General features: G+C 42.6%; 1 protein-coding gene across 3 annotated transcripts in view; it reads right to left on the bottom strand.

The window, feature by feature from the left end:
- The window catches only part of SLC44A5 (solute carrier family 44 member 5), a 190,217-nt gene that overhangs the window by 124,979 nt on the left and 42,501 nt on the right, over window positions 1-22,737 (bottom strand). The window contains exon 1 of one of the 3 annotated variants that reach the window (XM_077823569.1): window positions 17,804-18,108. The exons of the other annotated variants lie outside the window; for them this stretch is intronic. Within the exon in view, the coding sequence (XP_077679695.1) occupies window positions 17,804-17,825 (22 nt within the window). The 5' untranslated portion in view covers window positions 17,826-18,108. Of the gene's footprint in view, window positions 1-17,803; window positions 18,109-22,737 lie in introns of those variants that run through there. 3 annotated transcript variants of the gene reach the window in all.

Raw genomic sequence — 22,737 nt, 5'->3', positions numbered from 1 at the left:
TAAATCACATGCCCTCAAATCCTTCTCCATTTTGAATCTCAAACTCTTCTCCTCCACATATATATTATAATCCTGCTGCGCAATATGTGCTGGAAGCCTGCTCTGGCAGATGGATTTTCATTTTGCTCAACCTTATAGGTAACTGGTAATAAAAGTGTTTTATGTATCTAGTATTCATAACCCTCGTGGTTATACGGGCTGTAATTTAATGTCTGTTGCGGTGCTATTCATAAACCATTCAAACTGTACTTTTCAGCTTTAGAATACCACTTGACTGAATTACTATTTTGCATTCAATCTGGTGGGGGATGGAGGGTTATTCTGTATGGAAATCATTCATAAGCATTTTGCAGCACACTCAAGATAATGTGAAGTTTACAGAAAGAGCAGTGCTTTACAGAAGGTATATCAAAAGTTCTTATAACTAGAGAGGAGTATTTGGAATCAAAGCCTTATAAAAAGTAGTTTTTAAAAACAGCACTGAAACTAAGCCCTTGAAAATCAACACATATCTTCCATGGGAATTCAGTCCCTCTGTACCAGCTAGCTGCCATAATATAGAGGACTACCAAGCCTAGACACTTTTAGTACATGTCCCAGGCCTGAAGAAGAGCTCTGTGCAGCTTGAAACCATGTCTCTCTCACCAGAAGAAGTTGGTCCAATAAAAAGATATCTCCCCACCCATCTTGTCTCTCTACCAAGCCTAGAGCATTGATTTTGCTGACTCAAACTGTTCTAGCAAGTCCATTAGGGATGCAAACACTGCAGGCCAATCCAATTCCAGAGATATCCAAGCAGGATTCTAGTATTGTCTCATATGCTTAAGACAAACCTGCCTTTGAGGAACTTTGAGATACCTCCTCTTTGATGTTCTCTGTTCTGGGGCTCCTATACTGCTGTAACAATAAGATATATTAACTGTGATACTAACTAGTTTAATTTTATCACACTAGAGTAAGCTGCCTCAGACCTTTGTGGAAGATCTATTATTTCAACAGTGTAAGCACACACCACACCACCAGAGTCGTTCTTTACGCCTGTAGATTTTACTCCTCAAAATGCAAAAATCACAATTTAAAAGTTAAAAAATTAATTAAGAGTAATGACTGTTACAACTGATCCCGTCTGTAATACATGTACAAACCATTCATATCAGCTTAATCAGGAGAATTAACTTTAGTGGCTTCTGTCATAATAATCTATGAGGATAAGTGAGCAGGAACTATAGATTATATAGATTATTAAATACGACATTCCCTTCAGGCCAGATATGACAGGTGTAAAAAATATTTTAACAAGACTAGTAGCAAAGCATTAAATGAAGCAACATCCTGCCATATAGTAAAGCAGTAACACAATGGATGAGTTTTAAAAAAAAAATTATACACTGTTAAATGGAAAAGTCCTAAATAAAGTTGTATCTGGTTGTAAAAAAAACAAAAAAAAAGTCTTTAGTGGGAGCTCAACCTAATCTACGAGAGTTTTACCATTGATTTCAACAGGAATAAGATGTAGCTAATTCTGTTTTGTTATTATACTTTCTTCCAAAGCAGTAAAAAATGAACCATGCACCAACAACTAGTGACAGGCAAAAGTGTTGTAAGAGTCATTACTACCTTAAGCATACTAATAAATCTAAGAATTTTAAATTAATATGTCTGTGTATTTTTAAAACTATTTTGTCAATGAAAAGGAGAGATTAGAGAATCTGAAATTAAACAACTTCTGAAAAAGGCATATTTTAGGGTTGACAACTTTCTGCTAGCAAAAAACTGAACACCCTTGCCCCTCTCCCTGCTCTGCCCTTCCTCCAAAGCCTCACCCCTGCCCTGCCCCTTCTCAAAGGCTCCGCCCCTGCTCACTCCATCCCCCTTCCTTTTGTCGCTCAGTCGCCCACCCTCACTCACTTTCACCAGTCTGGGGCAGAGGTGTAGGAGGGGGTAAGGACTCCGGCTGAGGGTGCGGGCTCTGGGGTGGGGCCAGGGATGAGGGGTTTGGGATACGGGAGGGGGCTCTGGGCTAGGGCAGTGCACTGGGATGCGGGAGGGTGTGAGGCCAGGGATGAGGGATTTGGGATGTGGGAGGGGGCTCTGGGCTGGGGCAGTGCTTTGCGATGTGGGAGGGGGTGAGGCCAGGGATGAGGGGTTTGGGATACAGGAAGGGGCTCCAGGCTGTGGGGGTGGAGCTGAGGGGTTCAGTGTATGGAAGGGGGCTCCGGGTTGAGGCAGGAGATTGGGGTGTGGGAGGGGGTACGGGCTCTGGGCTGGGTGTGTGGGTTCTGGGGTGGGGCCAGAAATGAGGTGTTCAGGGTGAGGGAGGAGGCTCCTGACCTTGGCAGTGGGTTGAGGTGCAGAGGGGGTGAGGGCTCTGGTGTGGGGCCAGGGATTAAGGATTTGGGGTGCAGAAGCAGGCTCTGGGCTGCAGCTGAGGGGTTTGGAGTGCAGGAGGGGGCTCTGGGCTGGGGCAGAGGTGCGGGGAGTGAGAGCTCTGGCTGAGGGTGCGGGCTCTGGGGTGGGACTGGGGATGAGGGGTTTGGGGTGCAGGAGGAGGCTCCAGACTGGGACCGAGGAGTTCGGCGGGCGGGGGATCTGGGCTGGGACCAAGGGGTTCGGAGGACGGGAGGGGGTCAGGGGTGCAAGCTCTGGGCTGTGCTTACCTCAGGCAGCTCCCAGAAGCAGCGGCATGTCACCCTCTGGCTCCTACATGGAGGTGTGTCCAGGTGGCTCTGCGCACTGCCCCGTCTGAAGGTGCTGCCCCCGCAGCTCCCACTCGCCACAGTTCCTGGCCAATGGGAGCTGCAGAGCCAGCGCTTGGGTAGAGGCAGCATGTGGAGACCCCTAGCTGCCCCTATGCATAGGAGCTGGAAGGGGAGTGGCGCTGCTTCCGGGAGCCACACACAGCTAAGGCAGGCAGGGAGCCTGCTTTCGCCCTGCTGTGCCGCCGACCAGACTTAACAGCCCAGTCAGTGGTGCAGACCAGAGCCGCCAGGGTCCCTTTTCAACCAGGCATTCCGGTCAAAAACAGGACACCTGGCAACCCTAGCACATTTAGAGCAAACAGATGGATCTAACAAGGGAACCAAATAGTTAAATCTTGAATTTACTTGTCGCCTTACTGCAAAACTCATTATTTTCACTAATTTGAAAAACAGATTAAAATATGGGCCTCAAATGTTTTGAAGATATTTTCATAGATTGGTCCCCACTATTAAGGCTTATGCCTTGTGCAGAGTACATTGTTATCTTCTGACAATTTACTTTCACCTTTGAAACTCAGTTTAATTGTTAAACTCAAAAATAAATTATTAGAAGCATCATATGGGATATTTTGAAACTAGAAAGGGACAATAAACTAGAATAATGTTCTGTTAGGAGTAATCCCGCCTTCTCAGGCGGAGGGAGGAAGGAAGGGATGAAATGACCTGGAAGAAGAGGCCTATGATTCTATACTGTGGGAGAGGAGGAAAATGAAATAAAACTTTTTGAAGTAATACAGACACATCCTGGAGGTGAATGCATGGCTTGTATGGATGGTATCGCCAGGAAGGCTTCTGCTTCCTCGACCATGGGACAGTGTTCTGAGGACAGCGGAGCAGAAAAGGGGTCCTCCTATTTAGGAAGTGGAAGAGCATTTTTAGATACAGACTGTAATGCTGTGTGTGAGTGAGAGTGAGAGAGAGATGTGGTCAGAATTCTCGGAGTTCTGAGACACTTTCTTGAACAAGAGAGAATTCTGAGAGCACCCAGCTCAGCAGACAGACTTGCTCATCGACAGGGAAACAGTGTGCAGCAAACTAGGGTGTGACTCTATAACTCACTAGCTTGCAGTGCACTAACTGGCCGGGTGGACCCTGCAATCATGCACTAACAGTTCCACAGCGCACTCTGACAGCAGTACAGGATTGTTGATCCATTATGGAACTTTTAGTGTGTGGTAGCAGGCTCCCCAAGGTAACTTAATTTGTGGCAGGCTAGTGCACTATGCATTGACAATGCAGCTTGCCATGCACTAAGTCTCCATGTGGACAAGCCAAAATATTATGTTATAAAACCTCTCTAACTCTAATGAAGAGATGTACAATAAAAACCTCCATTGAGACCAAGTGGCAGCTGAAGGAACAAGGCCAATATTTCCTGTGTCCAGTGTGGCTGCTGCAGAAATCTATATAGTGGGCTTATCTTTTTAGATCTGCAGAGGAAGGCACATTTTTCTTTGAGGGAGAAAAAAGGCTGAAGCAACAGTTTTCAAGATCAAATTAACTTTTAACCTGAGCAGACTGGACATTTTCCTGCTAAGTTCTCTGCTTCCCTGTGTTTGAAATAAATCTAAAGCCCCTGTTTTTCTTTACTGTAGCATGATCATCATCCCAAACATGTGTTTGTATGAATTCTATTTTAGGGAACAATTTTAAAGGAGTGAAAGAACGGTCATAAATGGTGAATGTCTGCTACCAGTCCTAGAACACAACGCTGCTTATCCACATATGAAGACCATACCGTTTTGCTGTTCCTCTGGAGTCTGAGGCAACTGGCAAACCTCTCTACTTTGGAGTAGCCCCAGAGCTGGCCAGTCAATACCTAAGTGAGGGTTTAGTTATTTAATCTAACCATGCCTTTGAATTCTTGTTCAAGTTTACAGCCCTTTTCCTTTAATCTGTAAACCATTTACTTCTATCACCAGGAATTGTCCACCCACACTGGAGGAATGAATATGGTTTAATCTGGCCACAACTTTATTCATTTATTGTATCTGGGAGTAACCGGCAATAAACTCTACAGTACAGATCATCATTGTTTCCTTAATAATTTACACAATCCCCACTCTGCTTCCAGCCATCCCATAGTTGGGACCATGCTGCCCCCTCTTCATAACAGGGGTAAAGGGGTTATAAAAGCAGGGGCGGCAGCTCCCTGCTGTGCCAGATGTAGGAGCCCCGAATCCCATTCCTCAGCTCCCTTTGGGAATGCTTTCCCTTTACATCCTTTTCCAATCCATTATATCCAGTAGTGGTAGCCCTTCCATACCGAGTACCTACACTAGACATCCACCACAAGCTTCATGTACAAAATTGCAACTTTATAACCTAAACCCCCAGCCCCATGCCACTGGGTCCCAAACTCACTGTCGGGAATGCAAAAAAACCCAAAACAATCGCATCTCAGCCAATCTGACAGTGAGGGCAAAATTCCTTCCCAGACCCTAAGGAAAAACAGGAGACTAGTGTGATGCCCATAGTGGATCATGAAGGAACCCAATCCTTTTTTAGACTTCATGGGTGGGAGGGTGGGTGCTGCCAACCTGGTCCAGCTGAAAGAGGTTTCTCTGGGACTGCACACGGTAGAAATACCATCCCCCGTTCCAGTCAGCTCAAAGGGGAGTGCCGTCTCACCCCCACCAAATCAGGTCCAACAGCTTCTTGCTTCTACCCAACTCTGTCCAGGTAAACTTTCTCCTTCCTCCCCCTATACTACCAGTTTCACAGGGAGCCCTTAAAGGGTCAAACACTTTTCTTCCTGCCAGCCAAAGACCCACTTCATACAAACTTCATTGTGTTTATGACCAATGATGGGCTCCAAGCCACTGAGTTTTAATTCCATATCAAAAGCTGAGGTCAGGTTGCCAATTTTGGTTGGATGTATTCCTGGACGTTTCATCACATGATGGAATCTTTAATTAAAGATTAATCTTTAATTCCTGGAGACTCCAGGACAATTCTGGAGGATTGGCAACCCTAAAATGAGGAGGGGTTTAGATTCAAGCCCATATCTAGTTTAACACTCAAGGCCAGATTCTGCTTCTAGGTATAGTTATGCATGAATGCCACTGACTTGCTACAGATTTAAACTTGTTTAGCTAAGAGTAAAATTTGGCCCTAAACTTGTTTAACTTGTTCATGAAATGCCAACTGGTTTAATTAAGTTTGTGTAATTTCACACAAACAGACTGCACCTAGTTATCTCTAAAGAAATATCGACTAGGACTTGTTCAGTGTTTCTGAAGAAATACAGTAGTATGAATTAGAGCTTAGCTCATTGCTGTTCCATGTCATTAAGACCAAACGTTATATTATATATTTATTATACAATCTGTTTACTGGTTCACTGGAGTGCTCACAGCAAAAGCCATTAATTAACAAACCCCCAATATGATGTTTTAAAATATAATCTAAAATCCGTTTGGCAGTTATGACTAAGGACTTAATTAAATGAGAATGTTACAACCAATTCCGCCCTCTTTGGACAAACTTTCTGGCTCATTTAGTTATTTTTGCTTTGTTTCATTTTATTATGGAAGTACCTAGAGACCCAAGCTAAGATGGAGGCCCCATTATGTGATTCATTGCTCAAAAACACACAGTGAGTTCAGGTCCCAAAGATCTTGGTATACTGTTCTGAAACAATTTACTCTTATCTGCCCCTATGTGAGTTATTTTATTTCGCATGCGTGTTGCAGTATTTTGAAAGATTACTTCCACCCAAGCCCTTTTGAAATTACAGCATGTGTTAAGTAAAGTGAATGTTTACAATTCCTCATGACTCTAATTACGTAATACAATATTATTCTTTGGAAACAGCAAGAAAAGTCCTTGGTATTTTAGAGAGCTGGTGCTTCAGTGTACATTAAGGACTGGCTGACAAGCTAAGGAAGTTTTATTGCTATTAGAAAGGCGAGAGGGAATATAAAATAAATAATTCTATGCTCTTGAATATTTTTTAATTATTTTTCTTTCTTTAAAAAGAAAAATGTAGTGGTTTTGGAAGCCCTAGAGACTGAAGTCCTCTATTTAGCCACTTAAAAGGGACAACAAAGGCAGCTGCAGTGAAAGCTATCCCACTCTGTCCAAACAATATGATCCCAACATGATCTAGAATGACCACTCTAGAGTTGAGGCCTATTCAACCTTTAGCTTCTCTACGGAGATTTAGGGTCAGATGCTCAGCTGGTATAAGTCAGCATAGATTTACACAGACTGAGCATCTGGACCTTAAAAGTTAGTCAGACCATTGTCATAAGGACTTTATCTTTTAGTTTAATATGCTTTATTCTTGATAATGCTGTTTACATATTTGCATATCAAGTGTTCTACAGTAATGGTCTCGTTTCTTTTGTAGCTGATGGTGGCTTTAATATAAAGGATATATTTCTACTTCAGTTCTAAAAGATGAGACATTGGGCTCAGATCTGTTCCCTCTGGAGTAAATGACAGCCATGCCACTGACTTAATGGGAGATGAATTTGGCCCAAGATGATAGTTGACAAACTTCAGCTGTCTCAAGAACTCCTACATTCTGTCAGCTCTTTTTAATAATAAAGAGTGGGAGTTCTTAGACAGGAACTTGTACTCATATAGCCATCAATATACACGGGGTAATTTCAAGGAAAGATGGAAGAAATGTCTGATCCGTGCAGAAAAGTAAAACCAATTCTGACCATACCTTGTGTTAGAAGCAACTGATCTTGCTCTTTAAGAAAATGACTCAGGAAGTATAAACCTCAGGCTTGCCCTTTTCTGTTTCCCAAAGCTTTTGCTCTGCTACAGCGGATCTGCTATGGACTGGCACTCTGAGGGCCCTCACTACCATTTACCTCAGTGCGAGCTGAGAGCATTCAGAATCTTACAGTACTGGGCCTTCTGTGCAGAAGGATTGTCATATGGTTAAGATACAGAACTAGTAGTCAACAGATCTGGAATCTGTTCCCTACTCCTCCACACACTTCCTCTGCATGAACTGGGCAAGTCACTTAATTGCCCTGTGCCTCAATTTCCCTATTTAACAGACAGAGATAATACTTTACCTCAGAGGGGTGTTTTGAGGTACTCACTATCATGTTGAGCACCCAGAAATTGCCTATAAATAAAATATTAAGGTGAATTGTACTTTCTGAAACTTTGGTAAATATTTTTCAGCAGTCATGCAACAGTAATTTAGTTGTACAGCTATGTATTTTAATAGATGAGATTGTTTAAATGATCTAGCTACATTGTAATGTAGTCTTGCACTATTCATCGCTATTTCACCACTGCAGAAGCCCTAACAGAACATAATTCCCAAAAACTGCGATTCACAGAGTCCAGGGGACACACAAAGGGAACCTGGGGTTCAGATTGATCCTATCTTCTGTAAGGCACCAAATCACATTTACAAGTATTGCCAACAACTGTAGCTGGTCTATCTGGCTCTAGCTGGTTTGTTTAACATTTCACCCAAACTCCTAAGCCCCAGAACACTTTTTACTAGCTTGACCTCGCAGTTCAAAGAAATTACCTAAGTTTAAGCGTGCTGGCATTGACAGTTCGGCGTATCCTCCCTAGGACATTCTTATTTCTTTCAGAGGACAAACTACTGTGGCTGCAGCATGCTAATTATAACTGCATTCAAAGAGAGTATCCATGGAAACAAGGAGTGACAGAACAGTCATTGAGATGTTTTATTTTGTACCAGATATGAGAGGTTAAGAGAGTCAATGCAAGTCTGATCATCAGAAACCCTGGCAATAGAAAAATGTGTTTGCTCCTGAAATAAATAGTCAATAACAAATGTAGGCAAATAAATTCTACTAACTTCCTTGAAAGTTACCTGTACGTTTAAAGACCATCCAATTCTAATTCTACAATCTAGAGAACACTAAATCAACCAGCCAGCCTTTTTCCTTTCTTTTCTTTTTTAACTACAATTCTACTCTTCCTAAACGGAAATGTGTGGGAGGGATAAAACTTTAACATAACTGCATATAAATCTACAGTTGCTTAATCTTTTGCTGTCCTCAGCATTTTACTGAGTTTTAATTACATCTGAAAGCATGGATCCACTGTGTAAAAAAGGAGCTTTCTTAATCAACAGACCTGTTCCGAAGACCTTATGTATATTAGAGTCAATTACCAACTGCAGTTACAACAGTAAGTTTTCACTCCTATCAGCGCTGAAGAGCTGAAAGTAAGCTGGACAGTAATACTTCTTAAGAACATAAGAATGGCCATACTGGGTCAGACCAATGGTCCATTTAGCCCAGTATCCTGGTTTCTGGGAGAGCCTGGTGCCAGACACTTCAGAGGGAATAAACAGAACAGGGCAAACATCAAGTAATCCATCCCCTGTTGTCCACTCCCAGCTTCTGGCAGAGAGACGCTTAGGACACCCAGAGCATGGGGTTACATCTCTGACCATCTTGGCTCGTAGCCATTGATAGACCTATCCTCCAGGAACTTATCTAATTAGTCTTTGAACCTAGTTATTGTTTTGGCCTTCACAATATCGCCTGGCAATGAGTTCCACAGGTTGACTGTTGTATGTGTGTTGTATGAAGTACATGTATGTGCATGACTGTGTGTTGTATGAAGTACTTCCTTTCATTTGTTTCAAACTTGCTGCCTATTAATTTCATTGGGTGACCCCCTGATTCTTGTGTTATGGGAAGGGGCAAATAACACCTCCTTATTAACTTTCTCCATGCCAATCATGATTTTATAGACCTCTATCATATCTCCCAACCTTAGTAGTCTCTTTTCCAAGCTGAACAGTCCCAGTCTTTTTAATCTCCCCTCATCTGGAAGCTGTTCGATTTCCCCTATTCATTTTTGTTGCCCTTCTCTGTACCCTTTACAATTCTAATATAAAACCTGGTAGATGTATATGCAAAGACAATGGCTTACTAAGTGCCAATGAGTTATACATGTGCGAACTTGCTACAGGTATCACTGGGGAACTAACAGGAAGAAATACAGTTACACAAGTGTAAGGGAGGGTCTGATCTGGTCTGCTTTATTACTAATGAATATGTGCAGGAAGCAATGGACCCAGTTTGACTCTCAGATCACAGTTCTGTCAGTGATATATTTATATCAGGGCTGTAAGTGATATAAAATATCTATCCCTTTAAAATATTTCCTTTTCAAACTGAGCAGATTTGCTCTGGAAGTCACTGAGATACAATAAAAATGGACCTTCACAGTGGAATACTACAAAGGCATATTATCTTTAGGAAACAGATAAATATCCAGATCCTCAATCCTGACACCACTTGGGAAGAGGAGGAACTTAATTTATGTGAGCACACCAAATGGATTGCTGTCAGGCAACTGCTTTTTAGCACCCTGTGACTTTATTTTGCAGAAGGGTTCAAGTTAGAGCTTCAGTATAGCTGTGAATTATACTGTTTATTTATATTTATTTATTTCCAGTTTAATTATTTCCCCAAATGTCTGTTTTTTGTTAAACTCAATGCACACAGAATTAAAACATTACAAACACATTTTCCTTTGTATCAGGACAAATGGATGCCAAAGTCTAATGTCTATTTCCAACATACTGTACATCTTTAAATAGCATTTGGAGTAAAGTTGCAACACCCAAATATGAGAAACAGAGAGAAATACTCAATTTTTCCTGTTATGCTTATTAATTTTATGCAGTAATTCAAAGCAGCGCTTTTACTAATTAAAAGCATGACCTACTATTTTTGCCTGAACTCATTTCATATCTTCTCCTTTTCCTTCATCTGTAAATTTTAAGGTAAATGTACTTTAACACTTATATATTTCAGAAGCCATCTGTATCTAAAGTGAAATACAAGGTAGAAAAATGTATTAGGTGTTCCAGTCAAAAACCTCAACCCAAAGGCCCAGACTTTACTACACTGGAGGTATGTCTTGGAACCTCACTTGGTCCTGTCCCACTAGGCAAGATCAAAGAGTGTTATAACCTCATTATGGAACAGTGTTACCACCCATGGATATAACACAGTGTAGTCCTGCCATGCAGGCACCACCAACCTCTGTTAGGACTAGATCCCCTGCATGGTACGGGTGTGCTATGTCAGTGCTCCCTCAGTGTCATTCAGGCTCTGGGCACATTCCTGACAGTAACCAAGAAGCTGCACTGCACAACATTGCTCTTCTGGCAAGAGATAAAACTTACAGCAGAAGTCATTAAGTAAAGGCCCTATTAAATAATTCTCCCATCTGATCAATTGTTGTCTTAGTCAGAGGCCATGGCTCCGAGAAACAGATGCCAATGAATCATGCTGCTAGTGTCTGAAGGAACACTTAATAAAATTAGACTTACTAAGAAAAATCAATTGACTTGTTTATAATGTTTATAAAGACACACACAATGTATATGTATATAAATCCCATACCAACCCCTCCCCTCCAAAACACACTTCAGGTTAAAAAGCCAAGCACTGAAAATTAGGGAATGTCAGAATTAAGGTTGCCTCTGCAATTTTAATTCAGCCTTCCTTATGCACATGCATTAAATACCATCTTTAAGTACATAATATTAACATACTATTCCCCCACCCACCCAAGACCCTGCTTCATTTAGTTCATCAGAGGGATGGTACTCAGTGAAGGAGGCAGCTGTTGCAATATTCATTTATGATGCAATTCAGGAAAGCACTTTAAGAAGATACTTAATTTTAAAGTATATACTTGAACATGCACTTAAGTTTCTCAAATGGGCCCTAAATGCATGGTCCCAAGTCTTATCTGCTGCACTGAATTACTAATTTCCCCGTGGGCTTTCCCATGACTCTCCTCACAGTGCTATCTGAGTATCTCACAAACGTTTGTGAATGGATCTTCACAAGTGCCCTAGGAGGCAGAGAGGTTTCATTATTCCTATTTTATAGAGAGGGAACAGAGACAGAGATTAAGGATAAAACATGCAAAAGTCTCCACTAATTTTGGGGTGCTTCAATCACTGGGTTGATTTTGTTTTTGAACCAATTAATGTGATACACGTTAGCAAGCTTTAGAAATCACACCTCCATAGAGCACATTACCCCATGATGTAGACAGCCATAGAGTGGCACAAAGAGGACTGAGGGCTTGAGCCACAGCCTATTGACATTAGCTGAAGTCTATTAATTTGAATAGGCTTTGAACTAGGCCCTTAGTTGGGCTGAGGATCTAGGCCCAATGTCAGAGATCTAGATGTGACAGTGTCATAAATACAAAGGGAAGGGTAAACACCTTTAAATCCCTCCTGGCCAGAGGAAAAAAACTTTCACCTGTAAAGAGTTAAGAAGCTAAGACAACCTCGCTGGCACCTGACCAAAAGGACCAATGAGGAGACAAGATACTTTCAAAGCTGGAGGTGGGAGAAACAAAGGGTTCTCTCTGTCTGTGTTGCTTTTGCCGGGTCCAGAGCAGGAATGCAGGTCAGAACTCCTGTAAAGAGTTAATAAGCAATCTAGTTAGATATGCATTAGATTCTGTTTTGTTTAAATGGCTGATAAAATAAGTTGTGCTGAGTGGAATGTATATTCCTGTTTTTGTGTCTTTTTGTAACTTAAGGTTTTGCCTAGAGGGATTCTCTATGTTTTGAATCTGATTACCCTGTAAGGTATTTACCATCCTGATTTTACAGAGGGGATTCTTTTACTTTTTCTTCAATTAAAATTCTTCTTTTAAGAACCTGATTGCTTTTTCCTTGTTCTTAAGATCCAAGGGTTTGGGTCTGTGTTCAGCTATGCAAATTGGTGAGGATTTTTATCAAGCCTTCCCCAGGAAAGGGGGTGTAGGGCTTCGGGGGATTTTTGGGGGAAAGACGTTTCCAAGTGGGCTCTTTCCTGGTTGTATTTGTTAGATGCTTGGTGGTGGCAGCAATAAAGTCCAGGGACAAAAGGTAAAATAGTTTGTACCTTGGGGAAGTTTTAACCTAAGCTGGTAAAAATAAGCTTAGGGGTCTTTTTATGCAGGTTCCCTCATCTGTATCCTAGAGTTCAGAGTGGGGAAGGAACCTTGACAGACAGTCAAGAGAATAAAAGTGGTTCATGAAACTGAAAGAGGAGATAAACTCACTCGGACAATGAGTGTTAAGATAGAAATTGAGGGGATCAAGCTAGGCCCTGGAGGATCTAGAGAAAGAGACAGAAAACCTAGATGCAATGTAGAGAGAAAAAACTCTACAGGACAATCAGCAAGCTAGGAAGAGAACCAGGAAAGAAGAGCATCTTGGAAGCTCAAGTTGGAATAAGATAAATGAATGGTGGTTGTCTGTAGCATCTGTAGATATCACAGTCTATGAAAACTAACAAATAAAGAGTTATAAAATATTCTTAATTATAATAGATAGCAGGATTGTTATTGATTTGTATAATTATAGCACCCACAATGTGTTGTACAAACACAAAGAAAAACAGAGTCCATGCCCTGAAGAATATACAAGCTAAAAGGATTTCATAATTCCATCCACCCATAGAGATGCAGAAGAATCACATTTCTTTAACACATGGTACAGTATATGAATAAACCCAGCATTCAATTAGATGTAATACTCTCTGTAATCAGTTTAAGAAGCTAAAAAAACCAAATAAGGTATCATAATTAGCTTCATAACAGCATCTAAGAGACACTAAAAAGCTGAAGTGCATATTACAACCAAGGTACAGTACATTAAGGAGCCAATCCTGCCTTTAGATACCCAGGCCAGTTTCTATCTTTTTCAGAAGGAATTTCACAGTGTATCTGAGCACAAAATGTTTTTCAGAAAAATTTGAGAGCAAACAGAGAATTCGTAGTCACATATGCAAAGCCCCTCACATCAATCAGAATATTCTCTCAAAGATTTCAGCTCACGTTCTCCCCATATTACAGCCTCCTTTTGCTGTTCTATCAGTAGACACCAGACCTAAAGCATGCTAATGACAGGAAATTAACCTTAGTGTAGGGGGATGCTCCAATGGCATAAAGCTATGTTGCAATGGCTATGCCATCCCCTATCCGTACAACAATCCTAGGGGCACGACCAGGAGAAAAGGGGCATGACAGACACTTCCCTACACTCCAGTGATCGACCACCACTGTATCTGCCCTTTGTAGTCAGCACAAGTTAGAGCAGCCTATAGGCTTACTTACACTGAGGGACCAGGCTGGTACACAACTTGCTCAGGACTGGGGAGGCACAACGGTGGCTTAGAGACATTTCCGGATCAGTCCTGCTTGGGCTGTGCTGTGCACTCGTTGGCTGCAGTCAAAGATCTGGGCCATTAAGATTTGACTTAATAAATGAATAAAACCCACTCAAACCCACTCCCCAACAGAAAGATTTTCTATGTCCAAGAAAACAACAGTTTGATACAAGTCAAAAGTCCTTTTCATTTCCTACTAAAATATAAAGCACTTCGACGCACCAGAACTATGACTTGCCATTCTGTGCATGAGAGTTGTAAGGAAAGGTATTCATTGAAATTGGAGTGTAAATCCTTTGTTTTTCCAGCTCTGTAGATCACTGTGGTCAGAGCATGTACAATATCAGTATTAGAAACCACGACGTAGGAAGTCTGATCTAATGGGCAGTGCAGGGGTCCAGGTCAGAGCAAGAGTCAGCTGCCAGGCACCAGAGCCAGGAGGTTGACCTAGAGTCCGGACCAGAAATCGAAGCTAAGGATCAGAGCCTGGGTCTGATACCACATGCCAAGATTTGAGCGAGAGTCAGAGCTGATCATCAGGAGCAAGGTGAAAAGGCAGGAACCGGAGAGAGGCAAAGATCAGACATGAAGCAGGAGCAGAACAGGAATCAGGAACAGGGTTTGATTAGGCAAGAACAGGGTCCGATTAGGCAAGAACAGGGTCCAACATGGTGGTAGCAGCAGAAGGAGGAAGTCTGCAGAGTTGTTCGGACAGCCCAGCCAGGTCACTTCCTGGATTAACCAGCAGTGTGGGCTATTCAGTCGGCCGCAGGTCTGGGTTGTGCTGATACAACTTTCTGTGGGGCTTGACTTCCCAGTTTTAGTGAGATGGTGGTTTGCACATCTCCCTTGGTGGCGAGGAGCGAATGTCAGAGATCCAGGGCTCCCACAACCCTGGGTTCTAGATGTGCACCTTTGGATCCTTACACCCAGTTCAGACAACTGGATCATCAGTGTAATTTGGATAGAAACATTAACACAGCAGCAATATGCATCCTAGCAGTTGGCAGAGAAGCCTAGACAGTAGTAGAATAGAATATTTTAGCATAGTTGCTTTTTTAAAAGAAACTTATTAGCAACTGACATGGTGATATTCAAACCCTAGATAACAATTAGAGCTAGTCAGGGAGTACAAAAGTGATTAGCAAGTATATCATAGAATCATAGAATATCAGAGTTGGAAGGGACCTCAGGAGATCATCTTGTCCAACCCCCTGCTCAAAGCAGGACCAATCCTCAATTTTTGCCCCAGATCCCTAAATGGCCCCCTCAAGGATTGAACTCACAACCCTGGGTTTAGCAGGCCAATGCTCAAACCACTGAGCTATCCCTCCCCCCCATATCCAAGGAATCGTGGTGAATTCACCCCATAGTTAACCCTAAAGTTGTATTAGTCATTGTCCATGTGCATTCAGATGACACCATTATCTTCATTCAAATGTTCACTGCAGTAACAGTCTAGTTGTCTGTACTGTCTGGGGTTTGTCTCTGTTAGAGCCCAACCCCTTGTGACTTTTCTGTGTATCTCCTCCTCTGGTTCTGTGAGCATGATGCCAGTTCCTTCTGGGCAGCCATGAGCTAAGCATGGAGTCTCACCTCCTCTTGTCTACAAGAAAGCTGTACCGGTTTAACTTATATCAGTTTTTACACCAATTTAGTTAAACCAATGCCAACCCCTGTGTGGACACTCACTCTTACTCTGGTTTAAGAGTGGATTATTACAGTTTATCTTAAATCAACATAAACTAAACCATACCAAAATAAGCCTGTTTTTATCGTTACCCCTGGATCTCTAGCATCTGTTTCTCTGCTGACAATATTCATTAATCCCAGAGCTTTCACAAATCTTAACTCTCAGGGAAGAATCCACTTAGTATTAATGGATGCCTTCTAAATTTTACAAGTGAGTTCAGAACACTGCAGCAAGTGTTATCTTCCATTAAATACATACAAAAGGGCCGACATGGGAAAAAATAATAATTTTCCCCATCAGGTTCTCTGCCTTTACTGTCTTTTCATAAAATGAAAAGGATCCCTGGTATTCTTCAGAGTCTGAAATTTGTTTCATTCAAATAAAAACTCTTAACTGATATTATTACTAATAATTTGCACTTGTATGCCCCACTTCATGTGACTGTTTCAAAGGGTCTTAATACACACAGGTAGATAAGCATTGTTATCGTTTCCCAGGGAAACTGAGACACAAAGAAACCAAGCAACTTGCCCAAGGTCAGCAGCAAGCTAGTGACAGGGACCCAGCTCCAGTACAGCATGTAACTTTAAGCACGAGTAGTCCCACTGAAGTTACAGATGTGCTTAAATACTCTGCTGGATTGAGAGCAGAGTCAAAAAGACACCATTCCTTCTTCTAACTGCTGTACCACCCAGCCCCATATTAGAAGTAACACCGAGGTACTTTACTGGAACTAGTTTGTTTTCTCTAGTGCTGCCTGTTTTCCTTGATAGAGCTGAAAGCTTCCAGCTGTAATTCTTTAGAGGACGCCTAGATTGCCTGATATTGCCTAGACACTGATCTCCATGCACTTGGGGGCCGGATCTGCTCTTCGCATGCTTGCTTTCCAGACAACAGCTGCCCATCACACCAAGACTTCGAAGGTAACAGCAATCGCTATGGATGTGTTATATTTCAAGATGAGTCAGTGCAGCCGGCATGTGAAGAATTAACACCACCAATTATCATGTGACACAGGGAATGTGCACGTAGTCTCCAAAGCAATACTTCAAAATATGGCAAAAGAATTCTCTCTCTCTCCTTTGCTTCCTCTCTGACGTAAGATAAACACATTAATCTCTTTCCTCTACTAACAGGAGTTTGATTTGGAGCTGGATTATTTTTTATAGTACCTAATTAGGTAATTCGTATTTGCAAACGCTCACATATCAATGCAAAAAACACACTGATTGTAATAACTAAGCAGTTCATTTCAGTATGTGTGTGACAAAAACAACTACAGACTTTTGATTTAACTGTCTGATTATGAATAAAGGCTGATTGGCCTTGAAGTAAATATACTGAACCAAACAAACTGCATTGATCTAGGAAGAAGAGCCCAAAGTATTAGTATAAATCGCGGGCAGTACACTAGGTAGGTCTAAAACTTCTATGTGCACAGTTTGACAGACAGAACTAGAGTTACAGGTTTTATCAGCTGTAAAATAGCTTTTGCCTGGCTAAAGAGGAGCAATGATCTCACTGGAAAACAAACCTATGTTAGCATTATGAGTGTTTTCAGTCCCTTAGTAAGCAACATGCAGTTCAGTGGCTTGACAGAGGACCTGCAGTACCATGCAGTGGATCAGAATTTGAGTCCTTTGTTCCCCGGGCTATTAGAGGCTGGAAGCAACAATAAGAAAATCTGGGGATAGGAAGGAAGAAATGTGTGCTGCTGCCCATCAGAGTGTGAGCCTCTGAAAGGAGTTTTTCATCAGACCCCTTGACACAACTAGTACTAAGCAAAAACATTCACATCAGGTAAAAAACCACTGAAAATGAGCCTTGTACCACTTCACAAACTTTAGCTCAGGCTTACTAAGGTTTGGCACACATGATCTGTGTCTGTTTCAGTGACTTGCCAACTCCACATCAGCCTCCCTCACTTCTGATCCTCTTCATAAACTGAACCTTACAGGGTTTTCATAACCCTAGTTACAAATGAGGCTAGTACCAGGCAAATAGAAAGGTCAAACTATCAACCCCAGCCACCCTAACACCTTTGGCTAGAACATATTCAAACTTGTGGGCATTTTTCACAGCTCAGAGTTCCTATCAATTAAGGTACCCAGGGCATGGACTTTCTTGAGCAGGGATGCCTTTTTTTTTTTTTTTTTTTTGAGACCCTGCCCCTTGTGCCCCCCAATGATGTATACCTTTTCCTGGTTGCTGATCCATCAGTAGCTGCCTCCACTCTTTAGCTGTCCAATGTCACTTGCCACTTGCTATTATGGGCTGCACAATGAAACTTATTGGCTCACAGAACAGAGCTGTGTACTCAGAAAGGAGGGGGAGGTGCATGAGAGGGAACCAGAGAAGGGAAGTGGGGAAACAGGACAGCTACAGAAGAAGGGAGCCAACATGAGAAAAGAGAAGAATAGAGGGGAACAAGGATCCAAAAAATGGGAAAGGGTAAAAGACAGAGCCAGCCAGAAAGGGGTGGGAGAGAAGGGAAAATGAGAGGTGACAGAGCACCAGTAAAAGTAGTGTAGCTGCCCTATAAAAGAAGCAGACATGCAGAGGCACACATTGATGAGAACAAAAAAGGAGAGCTGGGTCCAGAAAGAAAAAACAAAAGGAAAGAAATGAGACACAGAAATTCTAAATTACTGAGTTTTAAAATACAGTACACATATTCCCTCCTACATCTCTGCAGTATGTTCTTGGAAGATATCCCACAGTTCTGCTAATGTAGGACAGGGTCTGGTGCTGCTGATAATTGGACTTGGTTTAACTCTCTCTGCCATTAGGCACATAACTAAGCCCGTGGGCAGGCCATGTAATTTTAAAATTACCTGCCACTGCAGCAGATTTTTTTTTTCTGAATTTCAGGGGGGGGGGGGTTAAATCCCACTCTGACAGTGATTAGCACTAAAAGCGACTGTGACAAAGACAACCTGCTCCCTCTATTTAGTTCATTTGTGATTTAACCTATCCTCTCCATAGTTCCCACTCTGCAAAAACTCAAATGGGAGATGCTACCCTTTAAAATGAATGAAAAAGAGCATAGCACAAAAATATTCTTAGAGAGCGAAAGCAGGAAGGTTGAAGTGATGTGGGAATTAAGTTTTTTGTCGTATGTTTAAAGTTCTCTATAGCATTAGATTTTTATTTATTAACATTGTTTATTATTATCCCCAATGTTAAACAGAGATAGTAACAGCGAGAAACACCAAGGGCCAGATTCACCCTCATTACGCTTACATTAGCTAGCGTAGACTCTGAGATTTGCAAAAGCACCTTAGCGAGTGGGACATCTCACTCCCATGGTCTTTCAATGGGAGGTGGGCACCTAACTCCATTCAGTGTTTTGAAAATCCCACTTTGGAAGAGGGGTCTGGTGGTGAAAAGCATGCTCCATGGGAGGAGGATGCAGTTGCTCACTGGGTGAAAGGGAGGGGGCAGTGAGTCACTTTGCGATTAGGAAGGACCCATGATCAGGGTAGGTGGTGAGTGTAACATTAGTGGCTGGCTCCATTCAGCATAGCTCTTTTGGAGCCTGACAGAAGTTAAAACTGCCCTGCAGTGGAAATCCCAAGCGAGGTTTGTTAACAGAAACTCTGCCAAGAGTTTAAAGGGATGAGGTGTGGAGAGAAGGGGCAAAGCTCCCTCTTCTCTGCTATAAGTAGAGGGAGAGCTTTCTCTCCTCTCCCAGGCTTGGTACAGGCTCCCCTCTTGTTCAATCTGCCTTAACAATTGACACCACCTAAACTCACTGAATTAATGCCCTTTGGACTCAAGGGGCTTGTAAATGCATAAATTTATTTCTCTATGTACCAGCTTTTCTGACTTCAGGTTTGCTTGGGACTGAGGTAAATCTAGTTCAATAATAATAATTAACACCTGGTGTCCTTAGATCCTCTTGGCCAGCTCCTCAGATGGTGTAAATCAGAGTAGGTTCATTAACTTTAGTGGTGCTGCACTACCTTAATTCACCTCAGGATCTGGCCCTCACTAATTAATACCCCCAACCTCCATATTAGGTAACTACTGTGACCCTCATTTTGCAGACACACAGAGATATTAAGTGTCTTCTCAAGGCAGGTGTTGAGTCAGTGGCAGAACCTTAATGAGAATCCAAGAGCCCTTGGCCCCCAGCCCACAAAAGGCAGTGTGGTCAAGTAATAAGGCACAGCTGAGAGATATGAAGCTCCATAGCCCACCTGTAACTAAGAAATGTTGGTACAGGGAAAAAAATGTGTGTGAATGTGAAAAAAATGTGAAATGTGAAAAAAAAAATAGGCCAGTGGTTTTCAAACTTTTTTCTGATGACCCAGCTGAAGAAAATTGTTGATGCCTGTGACCCAACGGAGCTGGGGGTGAGGGGTTTGGGGTGTGGGAGGGACTCAGGGCTGGGGCACAGGGTTGAGGTGCGGGGGTGAGGGCTGCGGGGTGGGGCCGGGAATGAGGGATTCAGCATGTAGGAAGGGGCTCTGGGCTAGGGCAGGGGGTTGGGGTGTGGGAGAGGGTCAGGGCTCTGGGCTGGGGGTGCAGGCTCTGGAGTGGGGCTGGGGATGAGAGTTTGGGGTGCAGGAAGGGGATCCAGGTTTTGGGGGGGCTCAGGGCTGGGGAATGGGATTGGGGCGTGGGGTTGGGGCACGAGTTTACCTCGGACAGCTCCTGGTCAGCGGCACAGTGGGGTTGCAGAGGCAGGCTTCCTGCCTGTCCTGGCACTGCAGACCACGCTGCACCCTGGAAACAGCCAGCAGCAGGTCCAGATCCTAGGCGGAAACACGCAAGCGGCTACACGTGGCTCTTGCCCGCAGGCACCGCTCCCCCCTTCCCCAGCTCCCATTAGCCAGGAGTGTGGAGCCAGTGCTCAGGGCAGTGTGTGGAGCCCTGGCCCCCCTGCCTAGGAGCCAGACCTGCTACTGGCCGCTTCCGAGGTGCAGCGCAGTGTCGAAACAGATAAGGACTAGCCTGCCTTAGCTGGGCAGCACCACTGATAGGACTTTTAACGGTCCAGTCGGCGGTGCTGACCAAGCCGCCACGACCCACTGAACTTCCATTCCGTGACCCAGTTCTGGGTCGTGACCCACAGTTTGAAAACCACTGGGCTTACCTCTGGCATCTATAACAAATTCTGAGCCTCATGCAAGTGCCACAGAAATATTCTAACAGAGCAGTAGGATACAAAACCTTTACATTTTTTAGCATTAACAGTCTCAACCATCTAAAATATAATTTTTAAAAAAAAACCTTAAATGTGCTCTTTGAAGCCCATACTGCTGCATGCCCAAGACTGCTTTGAAGTGTTCCTCTCTGCATGGGAAGAATGCCAGGGAGTAAATCAGTGAATTATGACTCAGCAAAATTTCTCCAGAGTTGAGCTTTCAGTTCAGAACAAAAGCAGCTGACAGTATAGTTCATGCTATCCTAGGTGAAGCTGTACATGTGATGTTGGGGACAAGTGGCCTGATTTCCAGAGGTATAGAGCATTTACAGCTCCCAGTGATTTCTAAGGGAGTTGTAGGTTTTTAGCCCCCTGAAAATCAGGCCATGTGAAAACAAGGAGAAATGATTTTTACAAGGACCGTGCCCAACGTTTACAAAGAACTACTAAAATCATGTCTCAATTATGGGTTTTTCCCATCTGCCTTGCTTTTCTGTGTCATTCTTTTCAGCAATGAAATGTATCTATTATAAAAACTAGGCAGTTGTATTCCTCAATCTGTTTTCTAAATACTTATCTAACCTCTTACACCCAAATCCTCAAAGGTATTTAGGCACCTAACTCCCATTGACTTCCCTCCCATTCCTTCTCTGCAAAACCTCACATTTCCTGTTGCAGTTCTGCAGTTGCCACATATGGAAAAAAAGATATTTTACAAGCTCCACTAACAACTTTGAAGCATCTTGTTATGGTCACTATAATTCTGGCCAAGGACCATTTGTAGTCCATTGACACCTCTCCTAACTGGCCAGAGGGATCTGTTGTAATAATTGGGCCTACAAATTTACTCTAATTGTGAGCTCAATTGTAAGAAGTAAGTGACAGTTCATAAAATGTCACAACAGCCCACAAAAGTAACTGTTGACGGGAAAAGGTGCAAAAGGGAGATAAACACTGAATTAGTCCATACAAAAAGGCCTACTGGTATAATTCAAGGACTCTTTTTACAGATCATGCCTGGTAAACAAGAAGGACGTGGGACCAAAAATTAATAAGCCAGAATTGGTGCATAGGAAATTAGGCCTAATTGGTGAACAAAATAATGAGGGGATCAGCTGTTCCGTCCATCACTCCCTTTTGGGGTCCTTAAAAGAAAAATCTTATGGGAAAAATTGGAGAAGCAAATGCAACAATTGCTAACTGAAAGAAGGGCAAGGAGAAAGCTTTACCATCGTGGGTACCATTCTTGCCATTTCCTGGGACCATGGGATCCATTGTGATACCACTGGGCTTTCATTGTCCTAATCCTGAAAAATGTCCTGATTGGGCCAGACAGAAGGACCCAGATGACACCTCTACCTGTTCTGGATAAATCCTAAACACCCAAACTGGATTTGAGACTTTGGTGTTCCCTCTCCCTCCCCCCACATTCTTTTCCTTCCCTACCTTATTTTTTCACTTTTCTATCTCTTTCCTTTTGTTTTCTGTTTAATAAGAGTGGTTTAGCCAGCAAACACCGTATATTTTGCAACACTGCTGTAAACCTGTAACAAAAAAAAACAAAAACAGCTAAAAGCAATGTCCTAAACAGCCTGATGCTGGTACACATTTGTGAGGTCTCAGACTGGCTGACTAAACCATGTGCTATGCTTGTGGTTTTCCAGCAGTGAGACTGAAGTAAAAGTCAACACCAGAGATAGAAGCTGCACTTTCTGTCTTTGCTGTTCTCTTTTCCCCTTTTGTATGAGTTGGTCTTGTTTTACCTTTGAGGAATGGGATCAGGCTTTAACAAAAACATCTCCAGCCCATCTCAACTAACTTTTTCTCTTTTTCCCAAAGGACACTTATTACCATCTTCAATATCATCTAAAAGACTGTCAAACAAAGGGGTTTTCCTTATTTAAAAAAACAAACAAACAAAACCACTCTCCAGATAAAGTGAAAGGGAAGAAGAGATATGGTTAAAATAAAAGTCTT

The sequence above is a fragment of the Eretmochelys imbricata genome, chromosome 8, assembly GCF_965152235.1.
Source record: "Eretmochelys imbricata isolate rEreImb1 chromosome 8, rEreImb1.hap1, whole genome shotgun sequence".
Taxonomy (NCBI): Eukaryota; Metazoa; Chordata; order Testudines; family Cheloniidae; genus Eretmochelys; species Eretmochelys imbricata.
The sequence above is the reverse complement of the archived record's forward strand: the minus strand, read 5'-3'. Positions and strand labels throughout refer to the sequence as shown.